Source organism: Pseudorasbora parva, chromosome 9 (genome assembly GCF_024679245.1).
Source record: "Pseudorasbora parva isolate DD20220531a chromosome 9, ASM2467924v1, whole genome shotgun sequence".
Taxonomy (NCBI): domain Eukaryota; kingdom Metazoa; phylum Chordata; class Actinopteri; order Cypriniformes; family Gobionidae; genus Pseudorasbora; species Pseudorasbora parva.
In genome coordinates this window covers 44,167,510-44,185,225 of record NC_090180.1, presented here as the reverse complement: position 1 = coordinate 44,185,225, position 17,716 = coordinate 44,167,510, and the positions used below count along the sequence as shown (strand labels likewise).

Here is a 17,716-nt window from a genome sequence, read left to right as displayed (position 1 = left end):
ACTCCTCGTGTTTGAAACTAACCCACACATTTTCTGTTTGTGCTGCAAAGATATGACAGCTATGTCGTTGAATACCTGACACTTGTAACTAGTTTGAATCACGTTTTGAATGCTCTGCCTTAAAGGAACTCCAATATACAGACAGAAATGTTACAATATAAACATTTTACAACCATCGGTCTCTCGATGGAGCATATAGAATGTTGCAGTTTATTCAGGATATACACAACTTTTTAACTGTCGACTGAGAAGGATGCTTGCCCCATATGTGTATCACACAGTGGCCTGTTGCTGATGTCCATGTGGTTAACACTTTAAGTGGAGCAGAAGTCAGTCTCTGCTTGAATGCTTCCTTACTTACTCGTGTGTTTCTGTGGTTAATTTCTGTTCAATGGCCACACAGTGCATATTCACACTTTATTTTATTCTTTGCTCAGAAGTTCAGCACACTCAACCAATGCAACCTCAAAACATTTACAGTTGTTTTTACAAAACGTTTTAATATACATAATTGGGAATTATTTTAAGGCAATATGAGAGATGGGCATGGTTGCAATACTTTTTTTAAACCTCAAACTTTGATATAATTTTCCATATGTTTATGTTATGAATCGTGTTTTGAATTTAATTGAATGAATTGTGAATTGTCCCCAATGAACCCCTTTCAACAACTTCAAAAACCTTTTATAAAACCTCAAAATTATTAAAGGAACTGTATGTAAGAAATGTATTTTAGTTAATCATAAAATGGCCCTATGTCGTCACTAGACATTAAGAAATCATGTTAATTTTAAATACTTCTATCACTGACAGCAGTAGTCCGGCCAGGATATTATCATTTAAAAGTTCTTGTTGCAGCCCTCAACTGATGTTGTGTTTTGGCCTGAAGCTCCGCCCTCCATCTATCTACCAATCCCGAAGTCAGTAGTGTTTCTGCATCCGGGTTGCCAGATCTGCTCTAGTTACCACAGCTGCAGATCTACAAACGTTCCTGCTGAACCTGCAGCCAATCTGGCAACCTCGAGTCAGAGAGAGGGGGAGAGGGGATTCACCGCTCTACAGTCATTTGAAAGTGATTGCAGTTCCAGTTTTGGCCACAATCTTACATACACTTCCTTTAAACCTATGATTGAAAAAACAAAACAAGCTAACAAAGAAACTTTAACAGTATGTTTCACAGTTTCACAGTTTTGTCAAAATGGTTGCTTGAACAATAACATTTCTTACCTGTTGCAATTATGTTCTTACATGAGCGATCATAAATGTGTTATTTAATGTGAGTTGTGTTGCTACATGTATGTACACTGCTGTCTACAAACAGAATTGCCTTTTAGGACAATAAAGTTAACTCAACTCAACATTTTGTTCAGTAATAGTGGGAACAGAAAGTGTTTTATAGGCTTCAGATTGTACCACTATCGTTTAAAACAAATGAAATTAGCCTTAAGTAAAATGTTAATTTGTTGTGTTGAGGCTAGTTAGAGCTTCTGCTGAAAATGGACTACTTTTCTCACTTGCTGACACTGTGTGGTTTCAGGTGATTATTTCTGCTCTGAGACAGGCTACAAGAAGGGACCGGCTCCTCTCCTGCACACACACCGCGCTACAGTCATGATTTACCCTCTGATTCTCTCTGGGATTTTACTTTATATCTCAGGTAAAACAAAATGATAATTCTGTTTAAAACGCATTATTACATTGTAGAGGTGGTTTGCATATACATTGGTTCAGACTGCAGGATGCCTGAAAGACTACAGAAACTTTATCAGCAAGATGGTAGAAAACTGTACATTTCTGGTCTCTTACCAACAGCTGCTACTTACACCAACAACGGAAATAAGTGCCCTTACAATGGCAAAATATGTGTGAGACTGTTGCTATAGTGTGAAGATATTGTACTGCAAAAGGTAGCACATCAAAGTTAATACAGAACAAAACTAGTTACTGTAGCATATCATTTGTATAGGGTTTTATTAAATATCTGGTTATGATTACACTTAAACAGGAATAATATACTGCACCCAGCATATATGTATAAAGTTGAGAGAGAGAGAGAGAGAGAGAGAGAGAGAGAGAGAGAGAGAGAGAGAGAGAGAGAGAGAGAGAGAGAGAGAGAGAGAGAGAGAGAGAGAGAGAGAGAGAGAGAGAGAGAGAGAAAAGAGGATCCAAACATGCCCAAACTATATATGAATCAGTACATGTGCAGTTTGTGAGTGTTTTCTGCCCTACATTTATTCTTGTCTACAGGTGGTGCTGGAGTTTATACACTGGAACTTAATATTGCAGTGAAATCTGGATCACCTGGAATTATGCCATGTGTGTATGATAAAAAATATAAAGCACAACGCAAATATTGGTGCTGGGGGACTTTTTGGAGAAGTTGCAGTATGTTGGCATATGCAAATGAGTCAGGAAAATATTCCATCAGTGATATTCCAGAACAGAGTCTTTTTACAGTGCAATGGGACAATCTGCAGACCTCAGACTCTGGATATTACTGGTGCGCTGTGGAGATTCGTGGCTTAGATGATGGATATTATTTGTATCTGACGGTACAATCAGGTAAAGAACTTTTTTCCAAATTACCTTTTTTTTGGATAAACATGATAATGCATTTTAATATAATATAATATAATATAATATAATATAATATAATATAATATAATATAATATAATATAATATAATATAATATAATATAATAGCCCAGAAACTAGCCTAGAAATCTAGACGCACCCTAGCGGCTGCAAATCTAATCTGCCCGCGAGTGTCGTCTAGCAACTCTCAATACCCTTCTGAACTGTAAACTCCAAACTCTTGTCGGGCCAATCACATCGTGTATAGAGCCCGTGGGCGGGGCCATAATGACGACGGCAGAGTTGCATTTGCGTGCTTCTAGTAAACACAGAAACTGGCGAACGGCGGTCTTTAGAATCAGCTTTGACCGCAACTCTAGAAGACTTGGAGTAAAGGGGGGGGGGGGGGGGGGGTGAAACACTCAGTTTCAGTCAATCTTGAGTACCTATAGAGTAGTATTGCACTCTTCATATCTCCAGAAAGTCTTTAGTTTTATTATATTTATAAAAGAAATATGGGCTGTACCGAGTCTTTCCGGAAAAAAAAACGAGCGGCTGGAGGCGTATCGTGTGGGCGGAGCTAAAGAATGACGAGCGCTCACAAAGCGGTGACGTCCTCAAGCGTGGAGAAGAAAACGTTACTCTAATAAACCATGGCTATCGATCTCAGCTAATAGATATATGATCCAGAATCAGATCCAGAGGCTGAAATAAATTGAACAGGAGAAACAGCAACAGCAGGACATCCGTCTCTGTGGTATGGACTGTATTTAGTGGCCTGTCAACATTTGTGTGTGTTTACTCGCAGTTTATGAGGACATGATTCGGTTTATGGACTATTGTATGTGACTAAACCTTAGCAGTAGCAAGCAAAACGGTTTTGCACGTCAGACTAGTGTAACGTCATACATAGAACAACAATGGAGTAACCGTTAGCGCATTTGAATGATGAAGCACGCTTTGTGAGAACGCTAGGTTTATGTTTGGGTGGTTTTACTGACACCTAAGTTATAGTGGTCAGCTAAACAAATGTATTTAGACACACACCATAGATCGCATGCTCCATTGATAAATTAACTATACACGATCGTGTCATTTACTGATGTTTACTCACGCGACGAGCCAACAGCACAGACATTTGAAGCAGTTTTACTCACCGGCTGCTTCCAAAGCAGGACCGAACCTTTATCGCTGGGACCGCTCCATCAAAAACACACTTCTGTGGTATGATTTGGAGAATTCCTATGACAGCAGTGACCGTGGAGATCCGCGATGTTGTGAAGCTTCCCGTCATTTCTGTGTTCAAATCGGTTCAAATGCTGCGCTGCCTTCCTGGAATGCTGTGCTGAAGTGTTGAAGTCGCTCGCCGTCACCCATAGGAATAAAGTGGAGTGCGGCGCAGACTATAACGACATAAGTGTTCACAGACGACTAGATCTGCAGCTGAGCGAGTGTTTGGGCGTGCATTTTCTCTCTCGCTCTAGTCACGTGCGCGCACCCTACCGGGAGAAGAGCCCGTACGGCCCATACAGGGACCTTCCACTCTATCGACATCAAGCCGAGCCATACTCGAAAAAAACTCTCAGAAGCTTGTGAGAAACCGGAAGGAGTATTTTTGACACAGAAATACTCCATCAAACGTCCAACATTAGTTTTTGAAACTTTGTCTATGTTTTGGATGGGAATCCAAGTCTTTAACAGAAAAAGCTCAGTATGCATGAAACAGCCTTTCATCCCCCCCCCCCCCCCTTAAATGTTTAAACTTAATCTAAATCTAAATCACTTGGAGAAACTGTATCTGAAGAGTAGGCTAGTGTCACTTTTATGAAAAGTGCGGGACTTTTGATGACCTGTAGCCATAATAGCCAGCCCCTAGGGGTCTCACTTTGACTGAATGTTATGTCCTCCTCATCATGTCATCACTCTCTGTCATGTTCGCATGCTTAAAAGCCAGGAAGAGCCTAAATCCCTGCCCGCCCCTGACCAGGTACAGTAACTATTATAGTTGCTGTTCTATTATGGCTACAGGTCATCATAAATCCCGCACCGCACTTTTCATAAAAGTTACACTACCTTACTCTTCCAATACAGTTTCTCCAAATGTGTTTAGTATTCAGTATTCAGACCCCCTTAAATTTTTCACCCTTTCACGAGTTCGCACTTACATATAATTTATGAAGAGTGAGTTTAAATGGCGAGCTGTCCAGGGGGAGAGCTTCGAGCTCTGAGTTTGGCCTAGAATACCCTATTGGATACTCCAGTGTGTGACATTTTTTCTGTATTTAATGCGGCTAGAGTTTTGATACAGTTGTGTACTTCTTTAAAAAAATGAAACAAATCAAGCAGGGATACTTACTTGTCAAGCAGAAATGTGATTAACTCTGCATCTCGGACTCTATCGAATTCTTTCTTTTTGTCTTTTTTATCATCGTCATCTGTCTTTTTCCGTTTACCCGTCTTTATTTCATGATCAGGTGCCACTCAAGGATTTGGCAATTTGGATTGTTTGTCCGCCATAAGCAAAGCTGTGGCACACCGCTAATTCTTGAATTTGAACACCTGTACGCGCTGTGTACGAGAGGGGTGTGATCCGCACACACAAGATTGATTGACAATGCTAAGACACTCCTCCTGGCTCTGATTGGTTGTTTCTTACCGGGAGCGGTGTATTTCTGCAAATGGCAATAGGACAACTGGGAGGAGCCAGAGGAGATAGATTTTTTCACAGATTATCTGTCTCATATTCTACTGTCAGGACATAATGACAGGTTTAACAAATATATTAAAAAATATTTTTTTAATTTTCACAAAAGTTACCTACTGCAGATTTAAGTAAAAAAAAACAACAAAAAAAAACATCTCATTAATGTACACACACCACCCCATATTGACAGAAAAACACAGAATTGTTGACATTTTTGCAGATTTTTAAAAAAATAAAAACTGAGATGGTCCTATGGTCCTAAGTATTCAGACCCTTTGCTCAGTATTTAGAGTCTTTTCAAGTTTTTCACACTGGATTTGGGGATCCTCTGCCGTTCTTCCTTACAGATCCTCTCCAGTTTTGTCAGGATAGATGGTAAACACTCGTGGACAGCCATTTTCAGGTCTCTCCAGAGATGCTAAATTGGATTTAAGTCAGGGCTCTGGCTGGCCCATTCAAGAACAGTCACAGAGTTGTTGTGAAGCCACTCTTTCGTTATTTTAGCTCTGTGCTTAGGGTCATTGTCTTGTTGGAAGGTGAACCTTGGACCCAGTCTGAGGTCTTAAGCACTTTGGAGAAGGTTTTCGTCCAGGATATCCCTGTACTTGGCTAAATTCATCTTTTCCCCGATTGCAACCAGTCGTCCTGTCCCTGCAGCTAAAAAACACCCCCACAGCATGATGCTGCCACCACCATGCTTCACTGTTGGGACTGTATTGGACAGGTGATATTTTTCTCCACACATACTTAAGGACAAAAAGTTCTATATTGGTCTCATCAGACCAGAGAATCTTATTTCTCACCATCTTGGAGTCCTTCAGGTGTTTCTTTTAGCAAACTTTCATGTGTCTTGCAAAAAAATATGTCAACAATTCTGTGTTTTTCCGTCAATATGGGGTGCTGTGTGTACATTAATGAGAAATTGAACTTAATTGATTTTAATAAATGGCTGCAATATAACAAAGAGTGAAAACTTTAAGGGGGTCTGAATACTTTCCGTACCCACTGTATTATTTCAGGTAGTTATTATGACGATAATCCATTTCCAATAGTCAATTTTCTTGGATGAGTTGGTTTTTTTTTAATTACTTATTTGACACAATGCTATAAACACACACTGACCGGAAGGTACTTGACCATGCTTCAGATGTTGATGCCTTGGGAGTGAGAATGGGTTGGTTAGAGCTCCACAGCAGACTTCTTCCTGACAGTCAAAGTAGCATGAAGTCACAAAAGTGCAGACTCTTAAGAAGACAACGAGTGTTTAGGCTGCCATTTGGGACAGGTCCTATTTTTAATGCACTGAAAAGAACCGTTTTATAAGAGTCATTTGTTCTGGATTGGATCACTCGTATCGCTGAATGTAGTTTAAAAAAAATCAAATAACTGCTATCAGTGCAGGATAATTTGTTTTTAAATCCAGTAAAAATCCAGTAATCCAGTTTAAAGCAGCACTTGGCAACTTTTGCTCTCAGGGTCCCCCTACAATTGGGAAAAAATAATGTGGTCAACTACTGTCGTAAGCTCTGTCCTCCTACAACAGGGGATGCCATTGCGCGTGCATTTGTTGACATGACAGCCCTGATAGCCCTGAACTAGTGATGCGCGGGTTGTCTCATAACCCGTGGACCCCGTATGTCTATTTAAAGGTGCATTATGCAGCTTTCCGTCCACTGGAGGGCGCCTATTCAAAACAAATCGTAGTTTGATGACGCAAAATGTGAGCGCAGCATCTTGGGAGATGTGGTCTTCACCTCACAGCCGGTGGAAAATAGAACTCAGGCAGAAATCACGTTCATGCATGCGGTTATTAACGCTACTGTAGTGTAAAGCAGAGCAGGACCGAGTGTTGTGGAGCTGAGCACGGCCGCTGGAGCGATTGTTAAACAAATACCCGCCTCGCGAATACCGGGACTTTTATTATGACGGGACGGGACACAGTCGCCGGGCGCCCGCACAGATCCGCTCTTCCGGTTATGATTTTGAGGTAATGCAGCTCTGTTTATCATATTAGATACATTTAAGTGTGTTTAAAACGATGTTATGACTTTACTCCGTGCGTTCACTTGTTCACACTGCTAAGAGTAAAGCGCTCCTGCGAAATAAAAGCTGAAACCGAGGGTAGCGCAGATATGACGCAATTGACAGGCGACTCCCTCAAATGCAATGCTGAAACGTCCCTGTCCTTAGTTAAAATAGCAATTTTCTCACAATTTACAAATAGTTGGAATAGTTGGAAACTTCTGGGATATTGTAGGTACTCAACTGAACAAAATATATAACACTGGCCAAGTGTTTTTTGGATATTTTACTGTAAAAATACTACATAGTTCACCTTTAATGGTCGCGGGTGCTGCGCAGGTTGTAAAAATATATACAGTGGTGCGGTGCGGGCCAAATAACTTCATAAAAGCGGCCCGCGGGTTGGTGCAGCACTAACAGTTCCCCTGAACACTGCAGGAGGAGTTCACATTCAGGTGTTCTTCTGGCGTCGCGTGTGAAATGTCTTCATCCCAGGTACAGTCAGTGGCATATGAATATAATTTCATGGGTTTTATTTTTTTCAAACGCCAAATAATCACGATGCTCACGTTTACAAGCCAGCGTCATTATAGTAGTCTATTGGTTACCGTTTTACAGAATCTATATGATACTTCAGTTCAATGTTTGAGTGGTAGCTCACCATAACCAGCCGGACAGCATCGGTCGGGCACGCCTCCTTCAGCTCACGCCGACGAGCAAACGCTGGTCACATGTTGATCCTCGTCCTGCCTTTAATCCCATCACTTTTTCGTTTCCTCTTATTGCTTTCCTCCAACAAAACCTTTTCTTTCTTATTTGTCTCTGCTGCTTCGGACATGACTATATTATCCGACGAACAAAGTTCTGCTCGCACGTCCGAATTTAAGGAAGTGTGAGTGTTGGTGGAAGTGACGTATATGCCGTAAAGCAGTCGAATTTTGTATTTCTTTTTGTTCTCGGGTTACTACCCGAAACCCGAAGTTTAAAAGTACGATTAAAAACGATACAGACCCCATCAGGCTATGGCAGACGTGTCATTCAACCTATTGTAAGTCGATTTATCATCACAAGAGTCTTGAAAATATATTATGAAGGTTAAAAAGTTACCTAGTGCTGTTTTAAAGGGAAATTATGCCGCAGTCAGACTATTTATTCCCTGTGCATTGGTGGAAGAATGCTTGTTCGATAAAATGTCATCTTTATCTGTAACTGTTTAAAAAAAGAACCGGTTTTGAATAAAGTGTAGTAGTAAACACTTTATAGTATCAAGGGAACTTAGATATTTACATCATAGCCAATAAGACAATTGATTGACAAATCGTATTGTCTTTTTGACCTTGTTCAGCTCCTGATGTGTCTGTGGTGAGCAGCAGTGTATCTGGACATGAAGATGGTAATGTCAGTGTCCAGTGTTTCTACAGTTCTGGATATCAGAATAAACTCAAACAGTGGTGCAGATATAAAGATCAGAGCTGTTACCCAGTGGGGAGGACTGACACATCCCAGACTTCATCAGTCCAGATCAGTGATGATGGGAGAAGCTCCTTCACTGTGCTGATGACTGGACTGAGACTCAGTGATTCTGGATGGTACTTCTGCTCCGCTGGAGATCGGCAGATTCCTGTTCAACTCATAGTCAATAAAACCAAACATGGGAGAGACATGTAGGTGTAATTTTTGCAATTTTTTGACCATTTAAAATAATCAAACACATGCAAATACTTTTGTAGCCAGAACATTTAAGTTAACCCTTTGTAAAGAGCTGTAAAAAGGGCAGTGTTCAGTTTTTGCTGTGACATAATTACTGTATTATTCTCTAGTTATAGTGATGTACGATATTATTGATATTGATAATGCTTTTTTATTAATTAAAACATCCAATTCATGGCCTTTTATTTGATGTAATTGCTGTTCAAAGGCATTAATACTGTATCTGGCTGTAACATATTAATGTCTGTATGTGAGAGAACAACTCAGTCAGGCTAATTAAGCATATTAAATATTAGTTTGATTTACTTTAACATATGACTTTCCTTTATTGTTTGCTCTTTTACACTCAATAAAAATAAATGGGATCTACTTTCAAGCTTCAAAAAATGTCACAAAACCACCATATGTGCTTTATAAAGTAAAATATCTAGATTACAGCAGACCACTTTCCGTATTCAATTTACAGAAAAAGCTTAACTGGCTTAACGATGATGTCGGATGTGGCGTAAGTATTTTGAACTGTGTGAGGCGCTACACTTTCTTCGTAAGTTTAATACGGAAGATGGTCCGCTGGAATCTAGATATTTTACTTTATAATATGTTGAGGGTGAGTAAATGATGAGGTAATTTTCATTTCTGTGTGACCTATCCCTCTAAGAGAAAACGCAACACAATATCAAAATAAGAGTCCGAGACGTGACACTTTGTCTTTTTCTTTTTACATTGTTTTGCAGGTACACAACTCAGACATCTGCTGAGGATTTCAACAGGAATCTTAGAAGTATGAATAAAATATTACACAGTAGGAGCAGCTGAGATGGGTTGATCAGATTAATTTAGTTTTTTTTTTTCTTCAGAATTACTCCAGAACAATGATAATGCGTTTAATAACTAATTATGATATGGAATCTTTTTAATCATTTGTCCATCAGAAAAGACAACATAATTTGGAGACAATCGTTGTTGAGATGTACCAAATGGAAGCCCATTTCAGACACATAAGGAAAAAAGTATTTTAATTATTTTAAGTATTTTAATTATTAGTAGTTTAATAATTATGATTTACTAAAGAATGATTCATGACATAATACATAATTTATGAGATAAAAAGTCATATTTGTTAACAAGCTGAAATGATGGCATTAACATCATAACTATTTCATAAAAAGTCTTAATTATGCCAACATACTTTTTAATATTATTTGAAAGTATCAAAAAGTATCAAATTTAGTAAATCATAATTATGACCAAACTCATAAAAATTATGACATAAAAAGTCAGTTATGACAACAACAACAAAATCAAGATTATTAGATTAAGTCATAACTATGACAAAAATTTAAATTGACACGAAAAAAGGATAAAATCTTGCTTTAGCATATTACTATTATGACATAGATTATGACATAAAGCCTTGAGATTATAAAATAAAAATTAACTCTTTGGCCTGGTTTCACAGACAGGGCTTAGATTAAGGGTGCGTTCACACTTGTCATGTTTGGTTCGATTAAAACGAACCCTAGTGCGATTGCTCGTTTAGTGCGGTTCATTTGAACCTATGTGAACGCTGCCATCCGAACCCTTGTGCGCACCAAACAAGCTGCGTTACCTCATACTCATGACCGGAGAAGCGGAAATAGCGCCGGCGACTGCGCCGGAGACCCATCTTTTTAGTGGTCTCGGTCCGCTTCCAAACGAACTCTGGTGCGGTTCGATTGATATATGAACGCAACACGGACCAAAGACATGTAAACGGACCAAAAACCGGACGTAATGTCACAAGATGCGACGCACAATGCAGCTGACTTGACGACGCGGAAAGATCGGTGTATCCAAAATGAGTAACTTTAAAGTTAGAGGGCAAACGTGGAGCAAGGAGGAAGTGCCTAATCAATATTTGGTCAGACGAGCATGTTTTGAAAATGCTAGAAAAAACACACAAAAAGCATACCTGGCTCTTCTCATCAAAGTTCCTGTGTTGCCCATTATTAGCAGGTACAGACGACAGAACGGCCATCTCTTTTCTGCACAACGGAGGAAATCCTGCTGCTGTTTTGAATGTTTTGAACATTTCATGAGCTCTTCATGAGTTCTCAGGGGGTAAAAATAATGCCACATGTACACGCATAAAATGATCGCGTTTAATCCAGCACAGCGTTGTTTTGAACATTTCATGAGCTCTTCATGAGTTCTCTGGTAAAAAATAATGCCATATGTGTTACACGCATAACATGATCGCGTTTAATCCAGCACACAGCGTTGTTTTGAATGTTTTGAACATTTCATGAGCTCTTCATGAGTTCTCTGGTAAAAAATTATGCCATATGTACACGCATAAAATGCCTGCGCGTGTAATCCGCACACAGCATTGTTTTGAATGTTCGGTAAACGAGCTCCTACGTCATATAAGCCGACCAATCAGGTTTTGACCGTCTCCCTGTGCCTTTGGTTCGGTAACTTTAGGTTCGCTGTTAAAAATGCCCGTGTGAACGCTAAGCGGACCAGGACTATTATGTTTGTTTTTGTTTTTTGGTCCGGACCAAACGAACCAAACGAACCGAACTACAAGTGTGAACGCACCCTAAAGCTGCACTATGCAACTTTACGTCCACTGGAGGGCACCTATTCAAAGCAAAGGCATAGGTTGATGACGGCAAGTTTGTGCGCAGCATCTTGGGACATGTGGTCTTCGTCTCACAGCCGGTGGAAAATAGGACTCGAGCAGAAATCACGTTCATGGATATGATTATTAACGTTACTGTAGTGTAAAGCAGAGCAGGACCGAGTGTTGTGGAGCTGAGCACGGCCGCTGGAGTGATTGTTAATGAGATGATTGTTAAACAAACACATGGCTCGCGAGCAGCGGGACTTTTATTATGACGGGACACAGTCGCCGGCGCTATTTCCGCTTCTCCGGTCATGAGTATGAGGTAACGCAGCTCTGTTTATCATATCAGATACATTTAAGTGTGTTGAAAATTATGTTATGACATTACTCTGTGTGTTCGCTCTTCGGCTGCTGTGACTCTCGTTCACACTGATAAGAGTAAAGCGTTTCTGCAGAATAAAACCGTACACCGATGGTAACGCAGATATGACGCCATTGACAGGAGACTCCTGGGTCCTGCACACTGTGCGATTTTTCAAAATCCTTTGCGAATGTCCCTTGTCAGACTGTACGAACATGATCGCCGCTGTCACACTGTAAGATCTCAGTTGTCATTAATGTCAGACTGCACGGTAGTGAAGGCGCGCCAAAAAACAGACGCACACAAGATAAGCGTCCGGAGTTTTATATCATCAATGAATGACGCGTTCAGTGACAGTGAGCTGCATTACACGCGGGACTGAAATGCTGACTACAAAGAAATCTCTAGCTCTCGTTTTGGTCATAGTTTGTCTTGAAAAACGGAGATATTTGACTGTCGTCGTAGGAGAAGTCACACTGCAGGATTGTTTGCCAAATCTTCTGACACTGCCAGAATTTCTTCTGAGGTAAAATTTGATCGCAGCACTCATTAATCGGCTGCCGGTGAGCATGTCAAACTAACGACCAAAGACGTCAGATTTTAGCCTAGGATCAGAGGAATCTTTTAGGATTTGCAAAATTTGTCTCAGGCGGCCAAATCGTAATCAAAATCGCACAGTGTGCACCCGGCTTCCCTCAGACGCTATGCTGAGACGTCCCGGGTCCTTGGTTAATGGTTAAAATAGCAATTTTCTCAAAATGTACAATTACTTATAAACATTTGGGATATTGTAAGAACTCAACTGAACAAAATATATATCACTGGCCAATTGGTTTTGCGATATTTTACTGCAAAAATACTACATAGTGTACCTTTAAGCCAGGATTAGGCCTCAGTTCAAGGCATTTAAGTAGCTTTTATAAACCAATGTGCCTTAGAAAAAAAACACTACTGGTGTGCATTTTTTTTCTTGTGTAGCGGAAATGGGCTTCTATAACAAACAGCTTCTTTCATTAATGATAACATTATGATCAAACTAAGAAACTTGTTTCTGTTTTTGGCAGAAATTATGAATACTGTTTTAAGACCTAAGACAAACATGTAAGTGTAAATATTGTTATTCAGTTATTATAACAAATGATACCAAACTATTACATGTCACAAATTATATTTTTAATTGCAGAAATGAAGCCACCTCATCTCTAACTGAAGCTCCAGAAACAGAAATACACCGCGAGAATGAGCTAAACAAGTTTTTAAGGCATGTCAAGTAACACATTTGCTTTTGTTGTTTTTCTTAATTAGAAACAAAGCTTTAACAGATTAACTTGCTAGTACACATTAAAAGTGAGACCAGTTCTGTATGATAAACACAAATATGTCTCTCCGTCACTACAGGCATGATGCGACTCTGTTCATGTTTCTTGTAGCGATGCTTGTGCTGTGTCTGCTTCTTTCTCTTGTTTTAATCGTAACCAGGAGGCGGAGAAAGAAGCCAGGTGAGTTTTCTATTGTTTCATTTACAACTACTTAACAAATAAATTACTAAATTGACATAAATATATATATATATAGATTTGAGTTTAATTTATTTTTTACAGTGTGTGAGACGAAGGAGACTGTAAAGTTAGAGAGGGGTATTAAACTAGCACAGTTACAAAAACGGGGACAAAAACGAGTCAATGTATAGTATATCAGCATGACACAAATACATTTGACAACAGACTGAACAAACAGAATCAACTATTTCATGGGGCCATATAAAATAAATAGTATTTTTTACCTTTTGTGTATTTCATTCATAAACCCTTCCAATTCAGTTGATTGTACATGATTTGGAAAGGCACACACTTGTCTTTATAAGGTCCCACAGTTTACAGTGCCTGTCAGAGCACAAACCAAGCTACGAAGTCCAAGGAATTGTCTGCAGACCTCCAAGACAGGATTGTATCGAGGCACAGATCTAAACATTTCTGCAGCATTAAAAGTCCCAATAAGCACAATTGCCTCCATCATCTGTAAACGGAAGAAGTTTGGAACCACCAGGACTCTTCCTAGAGCTGGACACCCGGCCAAACTGAGTGATAGAGGGAGATGGGCCTTAGTCAGGGAAGTGACCAGAGCTCATTGACAGAGCTCCAGCGTTTCTCTGTGGAGAGAGGAGAACCTTCCAGAAGAACAAACATTTCTACAGCTCTCCACCAATCAGGCCTGTATCTTACAGTGGGCAGATGGCACATGACAGCCAGTCTGGAGTTTGCCAAAAGGCACCAGAAGGATTCTCAGACCACAAGAAACTAAATTCTCGGATCTGATGAATCAAAGATTGAACTTCCTGGCCTAAAAGGCAAGCGTCATGTCCGGAGGAAACCAGGCACTGCTCATCACCTGGCCAATACCTACCAATGCCCTACAGTGAAGCATGGTGGTGGCAGCATCATGCTGTGGGGATGTTTTTCAGCGGCAAGTACTGGGAGACTAGTCAGGATAAAGGGAAAGATGAATGCAGCGATCTATAGAGACATCCTCTCCAGAAAACCTCCATGAAAACCTGCTCCAGAGCACTCTGGACCTCCGATTGGGGCAAAGGTTCATCTTTCAACAGGACAACGACATTAAACACACAGCCAAGATAAGATAGGAGTGGCTATGGGACAACTCTGTGAATGTCCTTGAGTGACGCAGCCAGAGCCCAGACTTGTACCCGATTAAACATCTCTGGAGAGATCCGAAAATGGCTGCGCACCGACACTCCCCATCCAAAGTTTCAAACAAACTTCTTTCACGTTGTCATTATGGGGTATTGTCTGTAGTATTGAGGGGAAACATCTGTACATTCTGTAACATAAAATGTTGAAAAAGTGAAGCGCTGTGAATACTTTCCAGATGCACTGCATATTTGGTTCCTCAAAGAAACTTTCAGTGATCATTTCTTAAAATAATCATTTTGCGTTCTTAGTGTGAAGAACATTTTTCAAAATCTAAAGAACCTTTTCCCATAAAATAACAAATCTTTTGTGCAATGGAAAGATTCCAAAAACGTTTTTTAGTGTCTATGGAAAATATTATGATTATGATCTTCATATTTCCCTGACAGAGAGGGGTCACATTGGAGTTGATGCACATATTAACACCACCAGTAATACAGTAAGTATTTAACATACTGATGGAGTTCAGAAATCATCCGAAAATAATCTAAATCTGTGTTTGTGTTTGATGCAGACGTCCTCTGAATACCAAATGACATCCAGCAGTCCAGCAGCTGCTACTGTAAGTCATCAGTCCTCTGGAGACATGTCCTGAGATTAAAGCAATTGAATGATCATCCGTTGTTTATTTACAGTCGTCTGCCTCAGTGGGTGGCTCTTCAGTGATTTACAGTGCTGTGATCTTTCGGAAGACAGTAGGCTAAGTGTTGTCTTGAATGTGTCACCGTCTGTTTGTCCAATTCAAAAGGGAAACTTGGAAATGATCACACTTTTTGTATTTCTGTTATGTTACAGAAACATCAGAACATCAGCGCTGATCAAGTTTGTACACAGAGTTTATCGTCAGTGGATCCCGAGGGTGATGTGATCTACAGCTCTGTGGAAAAACCCCGCAAAAAAGTAAATAATTGTACATTATTAATAATATTTCTAAAAACAGCCACGACTATGTAAATATATATGAGGTAAATTTTGAAAAAATGGAAAATAGTTAAACTTGTCAATCTAGCACCACCATCATTTTACATTGCAGATACTAACAGTGAAGAAATGTAGCTAGGCCTATTTATTAAAAATGTTCCTATTATTATTTAAATTAATATAGGCTATTTAATGCGGTGGTGCAGTTTAAATAGTGTAGAGCAAGTGAAAAAGCATTGCGTGTCCTCATAATTGTAATTGGTCAAATAAACTGACCTGGAATTTCGGAAGAATTAAATGTCCCTCTTTCTCTGTATCCCCCGGAAATCATGCGTGTGACACTGATATCTGTCTGTTAATAGAAATGGTGCCCAGCTTCATACCACCTTATGAATTAACAAAAAACATGAATGCATTCACTCATACATTATTAGATCAGTATGACAAGTAGTTCTATGATTCCATACTCATTAACTGCATCATCGATCTTCTACACCTTTGTTGTTGTTTTGAAGAGGTTAGCGGCCCCTAGTGGCGAGAAAATACATACACTGATGGTTCTAATGAATTTTAATTGAAGTAAATTGTTAATTCAATGAGAGCCTCATGAAAGATATAGATATTAATTTCTGTCATTAATTTATGTCAACGGTAACTAAAATGGTTTGGTTAATAATATATTAAAAAATATCTATAATTATTTGTCCAGGATAAGCCAGGATTTATCCAGAGTAGAATCTTAGCCCCAGTGCAGTGTGTGTGTGTGTGTGTGTGTGTGTGTGTGTGTGTGTGTGTGTGTGTGTGTGTGTGTGTGTGTGTGTGTGTGTGTGTGTGTGTGTGTGTGTGTGTGTGTGTGTGTGTGTGTGTGTGTGTGTGTGTGTGACAAAATGAGTGAGTACAGTCTTGCATAAAAGTGCCTTTCGTTTCTCTGCATCTTACTTCACAGGTACCTTCCAGAATGGATTCTTGACCAAATTACAGAACCTTCTTGACCACTTCAGAAAAAGCTGAAACCTTTATTTTTATGTTTAAGTCCAAATAGGCCTGCATAAATTTTAGGCTTACATAAACGCAGTTTTGTTAGTTGTAGGCTAACTGAAGGTGGGGGTGCTATTTTACTTTTTTCTCATATAATACACATTTGTCCTGTATGTGTGATCATCTGTGATGCCATCTGCAGTTTTACCTTGTATCTCTTAATCTACTTACATAGCTGCCATTTTTAAAACACAGTAGGCTAATGCATGCCTTGCCCTGTTTAATCATCAATGTGTGTGATGTTCTTATTGTAACTTTTTAACATTGCAGTGTTTGTTTTTTTCTTTTAGTTCTGATGTAAAATTTCCTGAAATCTTTAGAAGGACAGTTCACCCCAAAAATGAATTTCTGTCATGAATTCCTCACCCTCATGTCGTCCCCAAACCGTAAGACATTCCTTCATCTTCGGAACACAAACTAAGATCTTTTTAATGAAATCTGGGAGCTTTCTGTCCCTCCCACTTTAAAAGCCCTTCATGAAAATATTCACATGATTTCTTTTCTACCTTTCTGGGGCTTGAAAGTGGTTGTTGTGTGGAGGGACAGAAAGTCGCTCAGAGCTTCATTAGTGCTCCGAAGATGAACAGAAGTCTTAAATGTTTGGAATTACATGAGGGTGATTAATGACAGAATTTTCATTTTTGGGTGAACTATATTTAATACTTGCCATTAGATAGGGAGTATTCAACTCCACTTTCTGTAATTTCCTTCATTTATGCATACTTTAAATAGTTTAAATGCTCCAATGAGGTCAATCTTGTGTGTATCTTGTGATGTATTTATATTTGTTACAGACCAGCATAGTTTAGCAGTTTAATATGGAAGCATGTTTCCTCCACTAAAAATTAATTAGAGTAATTGTGACCTTTTATATCAGAATTTTGAACTTTTTTCACACAATTGCGAGTTAAGTTGTAATCACCAACAAAGGCTTTCTCTATAAAGTATTAAATAAAGTGTGTTCAATACTTATTCCCAGTGTCATTTCGCTTTATTATGACTCAACTTGTACACTTAAATGTTCTGATTTCTTTGTATGAATTCAATATTTGGCTTGATGGCTACATCTG

General features: G+C 39.3%; 1 protein-coding gene across 1 annotated transcript; it reads left to right on the top strand.

Moving 5' to 3' along the window:
- Window positions 1–1,421: 1,421 nt before the first annotated feature.
- LOC137089889 (uncharacterized) lies at window positions 1,422–16,647 on the top strand. Its single transcript, XM_067453453.1, has 12 exons — window positions 1,422–1,657; window positions 2,248–2,562; window positions 8,646–8,964; window positions 9,745–9,791; window positions 13,044–13,080; window positions 13,163–13,240; window positions 13,378–13,478; window positions 15,077–15,126; window positions 15,202–15,249; window positions 15,323–15,382; window positions 15,483–15,587; window positions 16,555–16,647. Exons 1-12 carry the CDS (start codon window positions 1,612–1,614, stop codon window positions 16,576–16,578), a joined length of 1,230 nt encoding a protein of 409 aa, XP_067309554.1. The 5' UTR covers window positions 1,422–1,611; the 3' UTR covers window positions 16,579–16,647.
- Window positions 16,648–17,716: the final 1,069 nt, after the last annotated feature.

What these genes read in the sequence shown, in the direction of transcription:
- LOC137089889 (XM_067453453.1), top strand. Translation starts at nt 1,612, where the DNA reads ATGATTTACCCTCTGATTCTCTCTGGGATTTTACTTTATATCTCAG. An exon ending in TTAAGACCTAAGACAAACAT is followed by an intron (nt 13,081 to 13,162) that starts GTAAGTGTAAAT and finishes TTTTAATTGCAG; the next exon opens with AAATGAAGCCACCTCATCTC. An exon ending in GAGCTAAACAAGTTTTTAAG is followed by an intron (nt 13,241 to 13,377) that starts GCATGTCAAGTA and finishes CCGTCACTACAG; the next exon opens with GCATGATGCGACTCTGTTCA.